The following is a 16,391-nucleotide window of genomic DNA, read 5'->3' on the forward strand; positions in this document are numbered from 1 at the left end:
GCGGACAGACCAGTAACATGGTATTTGATCGAAGGGTGCTACCGGGACCAGCCTCGCGTCCACCAGGGTCTCGAGCAGGCCCGCTGATCGCGATTGCAACTTGTTTGCTGCACGCTCGTGATCAAGAAGACTGGCCTGGCCTTGACCTGGGCATTTACCCACGAAATGCAGGTGATGGAAGAAGACCGCATTATTGACATCCAATCTATGTGTTCAAGAGCGCAGTTCGGTCATCTTTCACCCTGGGACACCCCTTTCGCAGATATTGCTTAACAGTCTTCCAGGCAAGGCCCCGGGTCCTGGCTCGGCAGTGTGCCGAGTCGACTATCCCATATGCTCTCCGAGACGTGCCAACAGCCGAGAATCAGAACAGAATGGGCTTATCCTCAGCCGAGGAGGACCTACTCCAGTCAGCCGTGCTTGCGCGGATTTCTCAGAGTACCGTGTTAGTCATTCATACAAAACCCCACGCAGCTCGTTGCCAAAGTTTCCCACGTGGGGTCGTTCTGCTTGATCAGTTGATTGGCAACGTAAACCAATGCATTGGCACTTCTGTGCACCATAATGTGTCAGCTTGAAACAATAAGACCTTTCACGACGCCGTGTGAATGTCTTGCGCCTATGTGGACATGCACGTCTTGCACATAATGTGCATTTATACAGAGCAACCCCCCCGACGCGTTGGCGAAGATCGTGGTGACGACGATCATGCGTGAACTGTCGGACGAGGATCCAGACAGCCCTCCCCATGGCCCGTTCTCAATGTCACAGCTATTTTTGGCCGTGTGTGCGCCGGTGTCCTGTGGCTAAGAGTCCGCCGGATTGGCAGCGGGTCATCCCTGAGCCTGGTTATCGGTGTGAGTCCGCCAGTCTAACCTAGCTCGTGCCACTGGGAACCCCATTCAAGAGAGTAGGACGACCCGACGCCTTCGTTCCAAAACGTGAACAGTACGAGGCGGCTGACGATAGTGTGACGCCGCGCGCTGCGATGGCGACAAAGTGTTGTGACCTTTTGCACAGGACTGAGGGGTTTGAAAGGGGGAGGAGGGACGAGTGCCGCTTGTCCTGTGGGGTTCATGGAACATTCTGTGACGACGCGTTCTGCGGAAGCAGTCCGTCCAGATCCCAGAACAGCGGGCGTACGGAGTAATTGTGCGATGACAGCAATGCTGCACATGAAGATCTGTACGTAGTAGGAAGCTGGGCAGGGATGAGAGCAAGAAGCGAAACACGAACCCTGGCACACCCTTCATGGAACCGTCGAGACTTGATTTCGACCTGTTGCGCTTGCTGACCGATTGCGGTGCCGCTGAAACCTTCTGGATGGAGAGTCACGAGGAGAGATACGTCGTCCAAGTCTGCTTCCGCTCGACGGGGCCGGCATGACAGTCTTTGCTGGTGTGCAAGGAGGCGACCCCCCATCCGTCTTGACCCTCGAGCTCGGACGAAGGGCCACAGTGCGTGTACGAGGCTGGCCGTGGACCTGGATCCGTCCCGACTGCCCTCTTGTGCCTAGCGCTGGACCGGGGCACCGCTCTTTTCCAGTTGGGGACGCCCATGACGATGCTGGCGCCTGGTGGGGATAAGCGCATAAAGCTAGCGGTGCGCTACTGCAGGTACCGACCAGGTAGCGTAGCCTGCCCCTGAAGCTTGGCAGAGCCCAGTCCCAGTGTCACCTCGCCCCGTCGCGCAGAGTTTGAGCTTTCGGAGCACGCAAGGACGCGTTCCGTGCCCGCCCAGGCGGCGTGGGATGTGGCGGTTGCACCCTTGACCGCACTGGTCGAGTCGATGGGCCAGCTGATCACCTCAACACCAGGTCAGTGGCCTAGGCTGAAGAACAGCTGGACATGGCGCTACCGTCGGGACCCCATGTCTGCTGAAGACTTGTCAGGCTGCCACTAGCTTCACACGGTCCAATTGCCAGGCACTGATCTGGATTTGTGAATCGTCGACTGCCTCGCGCTCCTTGAACGAGGGGTTTCGCGACTCACCCACAGTGGGGGCACGCGCGGCGTGGGACGCGAAACTGAGACAACTTTGGCAACACAAAGGCGATTGTCCTGCTAACACAGACGTCACAGGCAGCAGGTCTCCCAAGCTCTCGCACTGCCAGCTGTCAGTTGCGACACAAGTCGGTCAGGTCTTGGGGCTCGCCCTTGTGTCCTCGTATCGGCCAATGCAGGAAGCAGGCCCAAGGTTTGACCATCTCGTGCCCTGCTGAATATTGCCTCTCGCGGTCTACACTAAGTCATGCTTGACAAAAGTCTGAATGGTTGTGGCCTGCGACCACTTGCACACCGGTCGCATCTCCTATTCTGATTGGGCGAGACGCCAGGCTTGAAAGGGAAGACCAAGAATGGAATCGACTCTGAAATCGGGTGCTGGTGTCAGCAGACACACACCCCCAACCCCTGAACGGCAAAAGCGGGTCGTGTCGTGGTGGAGCCTGGCACCGAGCCACTCTGGACTCGAAGGCGGCGCCCCTTTGCCCAAGCGTCTGCCAGATGTGTGATGGATGTGGCGTTACTTCCTGTCGTGGAGTGATCGCCTGGTGGACTGGAGTTGAGGTCAGTGTTATGCGATGCATCGCTCTGTCTCTGCAGCGCAACGGGTGCCCTCGACAACCAACTTTGGGCGACAGCATAACCGGAGGATATGCTATATCGTTTTGGCGACACGGCATGCGTGGTATTTGCTGAGCTCAAAGACGGCAAATGGCGTCGTCGGCCCGTACCGAAATTGATAAGCTGGCTGAGGTCATGCTTTAGAACCACGGTTGGAGATCGCCACATCGTTGGTAGACGAGCAAGGTCTGCTCTATCAGCAGATGCCATTGAGTGAATTCGCTCGGTAGTCTGGAGGCTGGCATCCAGATGCCTGTCATGCCACACGTCAGAAGCCGGCATAAGCGATCACATACTATGTACGATCCATGGGTCCTGCCTTGCTGAACACCCTCGGTTCATTGATTTGTCGGATGCCGGGCGACCACGGCTTTGCATCCCGCGCGTGCGCTCGTCGCTTGGCGGAGGCCACGGTCCGTAGAAGGATTAGGGCTGTTCAACTCCGACATGGGTCGTTTTGGAGGCCGAGTGCGGCAGGCACATGTTGGAGTCGATTTGAACCAGCCGAGCTGAGACCACACTTGTGTTGACCAAGCATGCTTTGTCGGAGGCTTTATTTCGCTCTCCAGCAGAGATAGACGCTGATTGACTGGCAGCTCTCCGGACACCCTGCGCGACACTGCTGAAGGATGGCTTCACGGGAGCGTGAAATATGGCGAAAATCCCATCTGATGTCGCCCATTGTGGATTCGTGGGTGCGCCCCGAGGCGGCTTTGGGACACGCAGCGAGGGTTAGGGGACAGGGAGGACGAGGACGAGTCATACGTGAGCAGACCAGGATCCACCGTCAAGTGTCACGATCCGATGGGCTGGCTGGTGAGGAGCGAAGCAAAGCTGATCCCTGTTGCTTGTCCTTTTCACCTTCGTCACGAGCCAACAATGTGCTCGCACTGTCTCATACCCCTGACGCTAGCAAACTGTACTCCGGAGCCAACTGCTCACCACAATCTACGCTTGAACAATGACCAAAAGTCTCGTGCGATGATGTGAAGCCGGTGTCCACGCCAGGTCCCGTGTTGTCATGGACGAATGCTCCGGGCAGGTGGTTGAGCAGCAGAAGCTGTCAGGTGTCTGGTGATGATGCAGTGGAACACCTTTTGCATGGTAACTCGACCCTGAGGACAAAAGATCGAGGACGCTCACGCTTGCGACTGCACCGTCGGAAGCCTGCTGCTCCTTCCATGAATGATCATAACCAAAGGAGCTTGTCGCAGCTCCGGGCTTTAAGGTGTCGCTAAGAGGTACACCATCCAAATCGAACGCCTGTGAACAGGCGCTAGCCCGTAGCCTTGCCCTCGGGTGACACTAGCCAGGCGCCTTTACCAGTTTGGCGAACCCCGTCCGACAACGCTTGTGGCCTGTTCTCGTCGTCGAGGCACAACGGTCGGAGTCATTATCGATGGCGGAAAACACTGAGTAAATAATTGTGAAAATGCGCGGTGCTAGCAGCGGTGCACGTCCGGCCTTCGAAGCATTTCAACCATTTGGCAACGAACGCCTTGCGCGGCAGCTGGACCTGTGCCTGCGATCTGAAACAGAACACTGGTGCTTTCCGGAGAAAGATGTACTCCGTACGTCTCAACCCTCTGACACGGGCGAGCCGGCGGCTTTTTTCTTCTTTTTATTCCCACTTCCTTTAAGACTTGCCAGTGTTGGCGGACGGGACCCTGACTTTGGCACGAGCCAGCTGTCACGGGAGTTGTGTGTATGGGGGTACTTTCCACGCCATGATACTGTACGGTCCACTCCGAGGATCCGCAGCCAACAAACCGGCACTGACAAGCAGGGTTGTTGGCCGATATGTCTCGACCGCTGTACGTGTCGGGCCAGGGCCCTGGCGAGACGAGGAGGCCGGGGCCCTATCTGGGGAACCGGCGAAAAAGATCTGGACATTCTCACATCCCATAGTTGTCCTGTTCACGGCCATGGCTGGACTCCGAGCAGCCCGCGTGCCGGGACATGCAGGACTCGGGTCTGTGGCGGGTACGTAGGCAAGTTGCGGTCGGTTGTGATCTGTCTGTCTCCTTTGCAGCCGGGTCCTGCACGAGCGGCAGGACAGAGACGAAGGGCAAAAAGGCGGTGGCCGTGCAACAGGGCGGGCAAGCGGGCGGCGGCCGTGCTGGGCTGGCTGGGCTGGACTGGACCGGCTCAGTTGATGCTCGGCGCCACAGAGCGAGGACGCGCGGGCTAGATCAGCGGCGGACAGGACGATCGCGACTGGGCATTGTCTGGCTGCTGCCGTTGGCTTGGAGGCGATGCGGGCTCGGCGGACAAGGCACAAGGAGGCAGTGGCCTCCGTGCTCTGTTCCTGCTTGCATCGTACCTGCAGTAGGCAGCGCAGCCAATGAGAGCACGCCGTCTGGGGGGCCCCACCCACACCCGCAGGCTCCTCCACACCCACGCGAGGGGCGGGCCTCTGCTCCTGCGCGCACTGTGTGAGCCCCTGGCCGACACGCGCTGCTGCAGGTCCTGTGGATGCGCCTGCAGCCTGCATTGGGAGCAGGCCCGGCCGGGCTGCCGTCCTGCAGGTGGGAAAGGCTGCTTCAAGCAGACCAGACTGTCCAGTATCGCTGCTGCTGCCCGGCGGCCCCCAGGAACAGGACACCGGTGGCAGGCTCTCTCTCTCCCACACCCCCCAACCGCGCTGTTGCCGCTGCCGCCAGTCAGGTCCGGCCCCCCTCACTAGGCTCGCTGCCCGTCCCCTACGCCTGCCTCCCTTTCCCTTTCTCCCAGGCCCTTCCCGTCGACTCCTCCCCTTTTTCCTTCCTTTCGATTCCTCGTACCACATTATTCTGTATCGCCAGTCTCGTCGGTCCTGCGACAGACATTCCTCTTTTCCCGTCTTCTTTTGTTCTTTCCTTGCTTCTTTCGTTGTATCAACGACCACGCTCCCTTTTCACCAAACTGCCTGCTCCCACAGCGGCTCGCAGCATCACCACCACCACCGCGGACGCCGTCACTCCTTTCCGGCTCCATTTCACTTTCCACCGAACCAGTCTACCCGCCGCCCGTGCGTGCGCCCAGACCATATTCACAACAACAACGACTCTCCCGGTCCCCTCAGTGAGGACACGGATTACGCTCCTTGCCACCATTCTCAGCTTTTATCTCATCCACTCTCTCCGCGAGGCCCGCCTCACTCGGCTAGTCTGACACCTTGTCTCAACCCGACGACATTGTTCGGCCACCGACCAGCGCCAGCTTCCGCCGGCCTGCAGAGGATATTGAATAATACACCACCCATCACCAACTCCCGACAGACTTCATCCTTGTCGTCTTCTCGAGTCACTGTCGAGCAAGCTTGCCACTATGGCTTCGCCTACCATCATGGAGCAGTCTCTTGCTCCAGTCATGGAGGAAACCTCGACCCCTGGTTCCACCGGCATGAAGGCCAGCCAGTCCCCTTCGCCATCATCTGCCACTTCGGGCAAGACGCCAGGCAGTGCCACCAATGCCAACTCACGGCGTCCACCTCGCAAGAGCACTTTGACGCAGCAGCAGAAGAACCAGAAGCGCCAGCGTGCCACCCAGGACCAGCTGACCACCCTCGAAATCGAGTTCAACAAGAACCCGACGCCAACGGCCAACGTGCGCGAGAGGATTGCGGAAGAAATCAACATGACCGAGAGGTCTGTCCAGATTTGGTTCCAGAACCGGTAGGTCTCGAGACACATTCGACTTCTCCTGCCGGTACTTGCAAGTACTGACTATGCATATAGCCGTGCCAAAATCAAGCTTCTTGCCAAGAAGAGCCTGGAGACAGGCGAGGACATTGACTCAATCCCGGAGTCGATGCGCACATACCTGGCCATGCAGGCGATGGAGTCTGGCAAAGGTCTGGGCGGCCCATATATGGGACGCACAAGCCTCATGCCATATGGCTCCATGATGCTTGGGGGCGACCAGAACGGTCAGGGCAAGGTCTTGATTCACCATCTGACCTGCCGCTCTCTCAGCATTGGCCGGTGGACACGGGTTGGACAGAATACCATGGACCTCATCATCTTCTACTCGCCTGAGAAGTGCACAATGACCTACTACATCAACAACGACCAGGCGGGCTACAAGATTGAGTATCATTTCAGCTCGATCAAGAACGTCTACATCGAGAACGCCGAAGGAGACGCTAGCAAACCCGGCGGCATTGTCATCGAACTCAACCGGCCTCCTAGTTTCTTCATGGATTCGTCTCCCAATTCCAACGGCTTCTTCCAGTGTGGCGATTTCACCGAGGATCAGCAGGCGACCCAGTGCCTTGTCCACCACCTCGGGGGCAACCCCAAGGTCTTGAGCGGACAGCTCGCAAAGCTCGTATCCCTCGAGTCTTTCATGAGCAGGCACAACCCTGTGGCGTTCGACCAGGTGCACAACTTGTCAGTCTCCGCACCCGTCTCGCCTCAACCGCGCCCGTCCTCGCAGCCAAACTTCGCGCAACCTCATGTCGGCATGTTCCCGGAGCCTCAGTGGGGTCTGAACCCAATGCAGCCTCCCATGCGTGGACCCGGCCACAAGCGCCAGCGCAGCCGCTCCGTGCCCATGGCCGTGGACTTCTCCATGCTCCAGACCCCGATGCCTTCGTTCTACATCCAGCATCCTGGAGAGAGCCAGGGCCACCCGCACACACCGACCATTTACTCGCCTGTGCCTCAGCAGGCTCACCCAATGGGTGGTGCTGGGTCAAACCTCCGCATCGACACGCAGGCTGGTTTCGGCCTCGACATGCGCCAGTACCCGCTGTCCGCCGCGACTTCGGCCCCTTCAGAATACACCAGCCCTGGCTACTTCTCCCAAGGTCCCGACAGCACTCCTATGGCTGCATCGAACTACGGTACTCCGTATGCCGGCGGATTCCTGTCTCCCATGCCTCAGCATGCCAGCATGATCCCCCAGTCTGTATCTCCTCTGTCGTTTGGCAGCCACCATGGAGATCCTGCCATTGTTGAGCAGTCGCCGCCTCCTGGAAGCATGATTCCACGCAGTGCCTCGGCCGACATCTACCCGATGGGCGAGTCCGCCATTTCCGACGACGGCAGCAGCATGAACGACTTCTACTCCAAGCACACCATCAAGCTGCCCATGCACCCCCATTCCCCGGCTTACGTCGACTCCAGCCAAGCCGAGCTCGACATGAGCCAGCTTGTGCAGTTCGACACAGTCGACCCCTCAAGCCTCTCGCCAGAGGCCCTCGGCCACCCGCAGTAGCCGAGCGCATGATAATGTCTGTTGGTTTATTGACGCATCGGCATGGGGAATGGCGTGCTGGAGTCTAGAGTCTTTCCTTGTTCCGTCTTCTGGACCCATCTTGGCGCCGGAAGTCCTCTGCTCATCCTTTCGGCGTTTGTGGGACCATATACCTCTTGTCGTTTTGTTTGGTCTTTCTGCACTTTGTTTTCCTCTCCTGTCTTGCTGATGTTCTGCCTCGCGGACTGCATACGATGTCATTTGTATGCTGTCCGCGGTGCGTGTTTGCCGGGGCAGTCTCTCCACTTCTGCCCTCATTTCAACGATTTTCTCATTCCAGCCACGACATCCACCCCCCAAAACGACTACCGCTAATACGAGCATTCGATGCCTCGTGGCTGGCACAGCGATCGCAATCTTGTATGTCTGCGCCTTTTCTGGGTTGCAGCAGTGTCGTTCTGCAATAATATCGCGATGTATTGCGGTTCTTTCTGGGTCGCCTGGGAACAGGCTGCCTGGAGGAGCCATCATGTTTTCATTATCTACTGGCCTGTCGCCGCGGAGGACTTGTACTGCTCTGTGGCGGCACTGTTTTGTCTTTTTCTATTCCTGGCTGCCGGCCTGACAAAATCGGATGAGATGGGGAGAGCCCAGGTGGCTTGGGTTACGGGATACTAATATTTAAACTACACAATACTGTTCTGCCTTGGCGGATGGGTGGAGGTTGGGGGAAAGCATGACAGGCAGGACGTGTGATGGCGGCAGAGAAGCTGCCAGGATACAGACACATTACTGGACAGTCTTGGTTGGGTAACAAGACTTTGGATAACAATTGATGATACCTTGGTTGCTCCTTGTACAACAAGACGGTTTGCTTGCCTGCTGGGCATGCATGTGACTATGAGTGCTGGCCGCCTGCGGATTGCTCTTGGTCATTCTGACTTGCTAAGGCCAGCCCTAGGGAGGGAGGTTCGCACAGCCGCGGATGCGGTGCCGAGGGTGTTGCACATGTCAGTGACGAGTGGGACCACATGACGCTGCCGCTGCCGCGTGGCTCGGCCGGGCGGGTCGGTCGGCGGGTATGCTCGGCACTTGCAAGGGACCCTCGGCCAACAGTTGAAGCGAGCGAGAGCGAACGAGCTTACCTCTCGAATCTGTGAGCTGCCCCTTTGATCGTTCTCATTCCCGTTCGTCCCGTCCTTTCGCAGACAGCCTTTCGTAGTCAAAGCTCCTCATCACGAGCAGTTCTGCGCTTCAAGGCCTGGGTTCAGCTGCCGCGAAAAGTCAAGAGGAGCTCCGACACAGCCGCACCTCTCTGGCTTGGTCTGCCTCGGCTAGGCGAGCTACCTTAGGGCTAGCCACTTAAGCTTCAAGCCTGCGCGACGTTGGTGCTTGCAACAACGACAATCCCAACGACAACTACACACCTATTGCGACGTCAACGACAACGACCGCATATCCAACTCGATAAAAGACATTGCCCCGACCGACGGCTCCGTACGAATCACCGATCTCGTCACAGCAGCAGCCATGGCAGTCTCCAAGGCGCCGCCACGGCAGTCGCTGACGGTTGTCGACAACCGCACGGGCAAGACGTACGAGCTCCCCATCACCAACAACTCGGTCCTCGCGACGGACCTCAAGAAGATCAAGGCGGCCACCGCGCCGAAAGACCGCGCCGAGGACGAGACGGAGCAGGGCATCCGCGTGTACGACCCGGCCTACATGAACACGGCCGTCATCCAGAGCAAAATCACCTACATCAACGGCCTCGAGGGCATCCTGCGCTACCGCGGCTACCCCATCGAGCAGCTCGTCAACAAGTCCAACTTCCTCGAGTCTGCGTACCTGCTCGTGTACGGCGAGCTGCCCACCAAGGACCAGGGCCGAGCCTGGACCAACGAGGTCATGCACCACACCTTTATCCACACCGACATTGAGAACATGTTCAAGTCGTTCCGTTACGACTCGCACCCCATGTCCATGCTGACCTCGGCCTTTGCGACCCTCGGCGCCTTTGCTCCCGAGGCGAACCCGTCTCTCCAGGGCCAGAAGCTGTACACGGCTGCGGCCTCGGGCGACCCAGAGGCCCTCAAGACCCTCGACAAGCAGATCATCCGCATCATCGGCAAGGCCCCGACGCTCGCTGCCGCCGCATACCGCATGCGCCAGGGCCGTCCCTTCAACCGCCCGGCCCAGGGCTTGTCGTACACGGGCAACTTCCTCTACCTCCTCGACAACCTGTCCGGCTACGAGTACCGCCCTCATCCGGTCCTCGAGAAGGCCCTGGACGCCCTCTTCATCATCCACGCCGACCACGAGGTCAACTGCTCCACCGCCACCGTGCTGCAGGTCGGCTCGTCCCTAGTCGACCCGTACAGCGTGGTGGCCTCTGGCTGCGCCGCGCTCTACGGCCCTTCGCACGGCGGCGCCTCCGAGTCGGCGATCCGCATGCTCATCGAGATCGGTTCCCCCGAGAACGTGCCCGCGTTCATGGAGAAGGTCGAGAAGCGCGAGCGCGTGCTCGTCGGGTTCGGCCACCGGGTGTACAAGAACGTGGACCCGCGTAGCACCGCCATCCGCCAGCTCGCCGAGGACGTCTTCAAGGTCACGGGCCGCAACAAGCTGCTCGACACGGCCCTCACCCTCGCCGACTACGCCCGCAAGTCCGAGTTCATGCGCTCCCGCAACCTCTACCCAAACGTCGACTTCTACTCGGGCCTCATCTACCAGGCCATGGGCTTCCCGCTCGACTTCTACCCCGTGCTCTTCGCCGTGCCCCGCTGCGTCGGCTGGCTCGCCCACTGGAGGCAGCAGATGCTCACAAAGTCGGGCGTCAAGATCTGGCGGCCCCGGCAGCTGTACGTCGGCGAGGGCGAGCGTGACTATGTCGACGAGGACGCGCGCAGGGAGAAGGCCGGGGCGACGGTGTTTGATGCGCCCGTCGAGGTCAGCCACGGCGGGGACAGCAGGCGGAATATGCTGGCTTCGTACAAGGACGAGACGGGGCAGCTGTGGAGCAAGGCGAAGTTGTAAAGAGAAGTCAATTCGTACAAGCTTGTTTGTTGGAAAGCGTGGGTCTTTTATTGAAGCCGAGGTGGCTAGTCTGCGATGTAGGAATTGACTTGTGTTCAACAACATCCGCGAATCGAAAGACCAAGCAAATAAGAAGCAGCTGACAGCGACCTCGTGAACGATGTCAGTTATCTGGTCAACAGTGATGAGAGACCTTGGCCGAAAGGAGGATTGCCTGTCTATCTAGACTTACAGGCCATTCGTCACCTGAGGAGCGCTTGAGAGGGCGGGAGCCGTCTCGTGATTGGTGAGTACCGCAATCATGTGCAATACGTTAACAGAAGCCCTTAAGGCAGTTGATGGAGCCTTCTTTACGCTCCTGTCTTAGCATCAGCGAGGCCCATGACCTCCGGACTACAACATAGCCTGGCCATTAAAAATAAATACCTGAAACTCAAGGCCATACTGCAGCATTCGAAGCTTCGAAAGAGCACCCGGCAGGTCTGCCCTGCACACGAGCCATTATCCTCAGCACTGTACGCTGGGTACGCCCAAGGCGGGGTATGTCCTCTCCGGAGTCCTGTCAGCCTTGTGGTGTTGGACCCCTGCCCTTCCGGGGTTCTGGACTCACCGGGGCTGAGCAACACAGCTGTTGGTTCAGCCTACGGCATGGGCCGCCTTGCAGCTGTGAGCGAGGCTGCGGATTTGATCTGGGAGTTTCTTTCCATTCTGCTCCCAGCATACTCATGGCGGCGAGACCTGAGAACCGTCACTTTATCCTTTATCAGCATTTCTAGCGACACAGCTGCACCATCGCCCAGGGTTTAGCCACGAGTTGGCTGGTCGCCTGGAAGACCCTGATCTACCACCGGAGCGGTCTTGACACCATGGATATTGTGTCTTTGGGCTCACGAACGACTGCAAGCAACGACCCCCAGAGGTCCCTCAATGATGCCCTGGCATCGTTTCGAGGCATCCTCACAGCCGATCAGCTGGACGCTCTGAACCACGCCAAGCCAGAGCAGGATGTCGACAAGGTCATGATCTTCACCGCCGAGCTGGACCAGAAAGCCAAATCCATGAAGGGTCGCAGCGTGGCTACCCGTCTTCACGCTGTGCTAGAGGCAGTCCATCTCTTCTCAACGGTTGTGGATACATTTGTCTCGTCAAACCCGGAGATCGCAGCGCTCGTGTGGGGCAGCATCAAGATGACCATGCTGGTATGTTCTACTCCGACACTCATCTTGTGAGCGGAGGCACTGACTGGCTGACGACCATTAGATCATGGTGAACTACACCTCGTATTTCGAACCACTCTCGAAGCTGTTCATGACCATTAGTACACACTGCCCCCGATTTAACGAGTACCAGGCGCTCTTTCCCATTTCAATTCGTCTCCAGAAGGCGCTTTGCGACTTCCATGCAGCGATTGTTCGGTGCCGCCAGCACCTGGTAGAGTTCATGAAGAGAACATGTACGTCTTCCACATTGATGGCATACCCCAAATGATTCAGCTAACATGTCCAAGGGTCACAACAGCTCCTCAACGCGGTGTTCCAGTCATTCGAACAGGAGTTCAAACCAGACATAGATGGAATCGCGAGGCTCGCCAAGGAGGTGAAAGAAGAAATCAACCTAGCCACAACGCTTGCTCAGCATCAAGAACAACAATGCCAGGGTCAGGAACGCAAGGCAGCCCAGTTGAGCAGGTACTTTCTGCAAAGATATATACCAAAACTGGACCAGGATCTGCAATTCGTCAAGATACGACAATCAAGTCAGTACTACACCCAACCTCTTCGGTTCATTTTCTGACTTCCACGGAACAGAACAAGAGAGAATACGACTTCTTGAGCAACTATGTTCATACAACCATCTTCCTCTATTTAAGGATACTTGCAAGAAACGTCGCAATGGCACTGCAGACTGGTTACTTTCGACGACAGAATTTACACGTTGGTGCAACGGGACAGGCTCAGCTGTCTTGTGCTGCTACGGCAAAAGTAAGTTTCGCAAGCAGCAGTGGTAGATTATCGTACTGATGAGGTGCAGTCGGTTCAGGCAAGACCGTGCTATGGTATGTTTCCCAAACCTTTCATGGTGCGTGCGGCCATGCTGACAACACGACGTTTAAAGCACGAATGTGATAAACAACCTATACCTCCACATGCAACCCCGAACAATAGTCGCGTTCTTCCTGGCTCACTACGATAATGCCGAATCTCTTCTTGCGGATACAATGATTCGATCCATCTTGAAACAGTCCTTGGTAGCCATCAAGGGGCCAAATTCGCACATGAATAGATTGGCCGAGCTCTTGAACAAACCATACGTGCCGCTTCGTGAGTGGACTGTACTTCTGCAACAGCTCATTATCACCATGAACAACTTTTACATTGTCGTCGATGGTCTTAATGAATGCACCTCAACAGAACGCAGGCTGCTTATGGATGAGCTTTCGCTCATTTCAGAAGCCGCACCCAGCTTACGATTATTCTTCAGCGGCCGCGACAGTATACTGATTGATGTGGAGCAAAAGTTCGGACATATTTCCAAGATCTCGACAGTATCAGAGGGCTTGCGCACAGATATAAGTCTGTTCATCGAATCAGTGCTCGAGGAATGCTTCGAGAACGGAGATTTGGTGGTTGAAGATGCCGCGCTGAAAGAACTCATCGTCACGACCTTGAATGATCGTGCCGATGGCATGTATGTCTTCATCAGGAAATTTGCTACAATCTGCATTCCTATCAACTAACTGCAATAGGTTTCTTTTGGTTGTCTTTTTGATGCAAGAGCTCTGCATCGCGAGTTACAAGGGTATGATAAGGGAAACGCTCGCCACACTGCCGAAAAGCCTTGAGCAGGTTTACACAGTCGTGCTTGAGCGTATTCTTGCCGATAACAACATGGTTGAAGCCGTCGAAACTGCTTTTCGCTGGGTGGTCGCAGTCGCAAGGCCTTTGACTCTCGCAGAACTACAGGAAACTATTCCTATCGAAATCAATCAGCCATACTCAATGGCCGAGAAACAAATCCCGAACTTCGAAAGGATTGTTCTGTGGAGCGGCAACTTGTTGCAGTGCAGCGAAGAAGAACCGCGATTGATCCGATTTGCGCACCCAACAATCCGCGAGTTTCTCACGAACGGCTCCCTGCCACCGCATCTCGGTCGCTTCAGGGTCGACACAGACTTGGCTGATCACTTTGTTGGCGAGATCTGCATGACGTATCTAGACTTCAACGACTTCAAAACCGAGGTTGCACGTGCAGAACGACCAACTACTGTTACAATACAGCCTCTTGCTTTGGCCAGCACTGCTCTTGGGAATCAATCCGCCACAACCAGACTCGCAAATACGTATACGTGGCTCTTGACCTCCACAGGTTGGGTCACTGAAGGGACCTTTGACATCGAGACCAATTATGCCTCCACTCAGCCTTATGAACGCGATAAAAGCCACCCATTTCTCCAATATGCCAGAATATACTGGATCGTGCATACGAAGCACTTCGATGCAAACAAATCAAAGACTTGGCCACTACTTCGGCTAGTTGCTAAGGAGGGCCACAATCTCATCATATGGCCAGGTCAAGAACGACCCGAAAGCCCTGGTGCTAACTTGCGCGAATGGCTGGAGCATAATGATCACTATGCCTTGTTTTTGGTGGGTATTCAGGACTGGTTGCTGCTGAAAAGGCAATGTCAGTTTCATCATTGTGCTTGCTTCCTGCTAAACCACAGAGCGAGTACGGATTTGGATCTCATTGAACAACACCTTAGAGGCCGTAGTCCGGCTCAGATTGAGACCTTCTTATCGGCAGCGAGGCTTGCAGGGCTTGATATGTACGACTTGTTTGGGATTCTCTTGGAGGCTGTCAGGTTCTCTGACCTCGCTGTCGTGCTATCGCCAGCGAAGGGGTGCTCAAATTCCATGCCCCGATCGATGCAAGTCCATCGCCTGGAATTCGCGCTAGTTGCAGCGAGCGAACTTGGCCTTCTTGATGTTGTGAAGTGGCTTTTGAAGAGGGAGGTGACTGTCCGCAATGACCTCAAGATCGATGAAAAGAGGACCGCGCTCGGACGAGCTGCAAGGAAAGGCCACTGCGATGTTGTTCGCGAACTGCTTGACCATGCAGCCGATGTCGATATCACAGACAGCCAAGGGTTTACTCCACTCCATGAAGCTGCCAGGAATGGGCATGCCGAGGTTGTGAAGATCCTGCTGTCTGCTCGCGCCAATACTGAATGTCGCGTCACGATGTCCTTCAACGATCATACGCCTAGGGCATGGACAGCGCTCGAGTTGGCAGCCAGAGGCCATTTCTATGTCATCGTTGACCTGCTGTATGACCGACGAGTTCAGAAAGAGCAAATCTGGCCACAATTGCAAGAAGACCTCACCTCTGGGATAATCGCGGAGGATCTTTCCATGCAAAACAGGCACGCGGACGTGGCGGCCATTCATCGACTGCGAAAAGTCCTTGGCTTTCCCTCATTTCCAACAACGAATCTTTCTGGAAACGATTACTGGAGATGATGGCGTGGACAATTGGGATGGTGCTCGGCTCTGCCACCTCTGCTTCGAAGATATGCCTGATGGCGTGACCAGTGGCACAAAATCTGGGCATTGAGCCTCTATCTGCGCTTTTTGGTTCCAATGGACGATGGATGGTAGGTCAGCAAGGACAGGCAAAACGTCTCACGACACATTCCGGGATGCGCGATGGTAGAGACTTTGCGAATGACCAGCGGCCTGGTACAAGTCACACATGTCCGTCTCGAACTATGGGTTTTCAGGTGTTATTATTTCCCATGATAAACACTCGTCGTCTCGTCTCAAGGGCGTGCGCCACTCGAATGGCAAAAAACCAGACCGTGACGATCTGATGTTCACCCTCTTCCAATAGCAAGGCTTTGCTCGTGGTAACAAATCCATACAATCATGGATATACTCGCTGGCGCCTCGAGATGTTACGAACCTTTTCACCCATATGCGTCTGGCTAACTCTCTTAGATAAATCAGACGATAAGAAAGGAACAGGAGAAGTAGACAACCACTGCACTAGCTTTCGTGGGCCATGATGGTATAGATTCAACAACAACCATGCGTATAAGTACTCGGCGTTTCCGGATGTTCTTGACACGATTCTTGCTCTGAACCCCTCAAACACACAGCTGGTCGAAATGCCACCACACTTCTTGGAGCCGAATTCCCCCCCAGCGTGATCAAAACTCGCGGCTGGATGTAGTTTTTAGTGGCGACATTCCTACTGTCCGTGTGCTGCTCCCACACAATCTTGACTTTTTGATCTCGTACTTGAGCTATGTGCTCAACAACGATTGTTAGACGGGCAACGTTTCGAAAACGAGGTCCAGGTGAAGCACTGTGAAAGCAACCTTGAATTTCTTCAAGAAGACAGCCAGTGTGTTTCTCAAATAGGAAAAGAGGGATGTTCGTCTCTTTGCTACGGTCTCTCTTTGTCTGTTTCGCTCCTGGCTCGAGTCAGGCTCTGGTCAACACTACTTATTACACAACGTTTTGCTTTGCAAACTACAGGGTCTTCGTT

The 16,391-nt window shown here is 56.1% G+C and overlaps 5 protein-coding genes across 5 annotated transcripts; 3 read left to right on the forward strand and 2 right to left on the reverse strand.

Annotated features, from left to right (window-relative positions):
* Positions 1-740: 740 nt before the first annotated feature.
* Positions 741-1,348, reverse strand: B0I36DRAFT_110412 (uncharacterized protein). The gene has a single exon (XM_046147873.1). It carries the CDS (start codon positions 1,251-1,253, stop codon positions 903-905), a length of 351 nt encoding a protein of 116 aa, XP_046014389.1. The 5' UTR covers positions 1,254-1,348; the 3' UTR covers positions 741-902.
* Positions 1,349-2,212: 864 nt separating this feature from the next.
* B0I36DRAFT_110419 (uncharacterized protein) lies at positions 2,213-2,880 on the reverse strand. The gene is made up of 2 exons (XM_046147874.1): positions 2,630-2,880; positions 2,213-2,556 (listed from the first exon to the last, which is right to left on the reverse strand). The coding sequence occupies exons 1-2, from the start codon at positions 2,832-2,834 to the stop codon at positions 2,249-2,251; spliced, it is 513 nt and encodes a 170-aa protein (XP_046014390.1). The 5' UTR covers positions 2,835-2,880; the 3' UTR covers positions 2,213-2,248.
* A 3,128-nt stretch (positions 2,881-6,008) lies between these two features.
* B0I36DRAFT_373743 (uncharacterized protein) lies at positions 6,009-7,826 on the forward strand (the record flags this gene model as incomplete). Its single annotated transcript, XM_046160222.1, has 2 exons — positions 6,009-6,280; positions 6,344-7,826. The coding sequence occupies 2 exons, from the start codon at positions 6,009-6,011 to the stop codon at positions 7,824-7,826; spliced, it is 1,755 nt and encodes a 584-aa protein (XP_046014391.1).
* A 1,509-nt stretch (positions 7,827-9,335) lies between these two features.
* Positions 9,336-10,841, forward strand: B0I36DRAFT_362213 (peroxysomal citrate synthase; the record flags this gene model as incomplete). The annotated part of the gene is made up of 1 exon (XM_046158615.1): positions 9,336-10,841. The coding sequence occupies one exon, from the start codon at positions 9,336-9,338 to the stop codon at positions 10,839-10,841; it is 1,506 nt and encodes a 501-aa protein (XP_046014392.1).
* A 449-nt stretch (positions 10,842-11,290) lies between these two features.
* On the forward strand, positions 11,291-15,818 carry B0I36DRAFT_110490 (uncharacterized protein). The gene is made up of 7 exons (XM_046147875.1): positions 11,291-12,040; positions 12,102-12,294; positions 12,349-12,597; positions 12,650-12,823; positions 12,873-12,897; positions 12,957-13,529; positions 13,588-15,818. Exons 1-7 carry the CDS (start codon positions 11,708-11,710, stop codon positions 15,359-15,361), a joined length of 3,321 nt encoding a protein of 1,106 aa, XP_046014393.1. The 5' UTR covers positions 11,291-11,707; the 3' UTR covers positions 15,362-15,818.
* The last annotated feature ends 573 nt before the right edge of the window (positions 15,819-16,391 follow it).

Source organism: Microdochium trichocladiopsis (genome assembly GCF_020744255.1).
Source record: "Microdochium trichocladiopsis strain MPI-CAGE-CH-0230 chromosome Unknown B0I36scaffold_4, whole genome shotgun sequence".
Classification (NCBI taxonomy): domain Eukaryota; kingdom Fungi; phylum Ascomycota; class Sordariomycetes; order Xylariales; family Microdochiaceae; genus Microdochium; species Microdochium trichocladiopsis.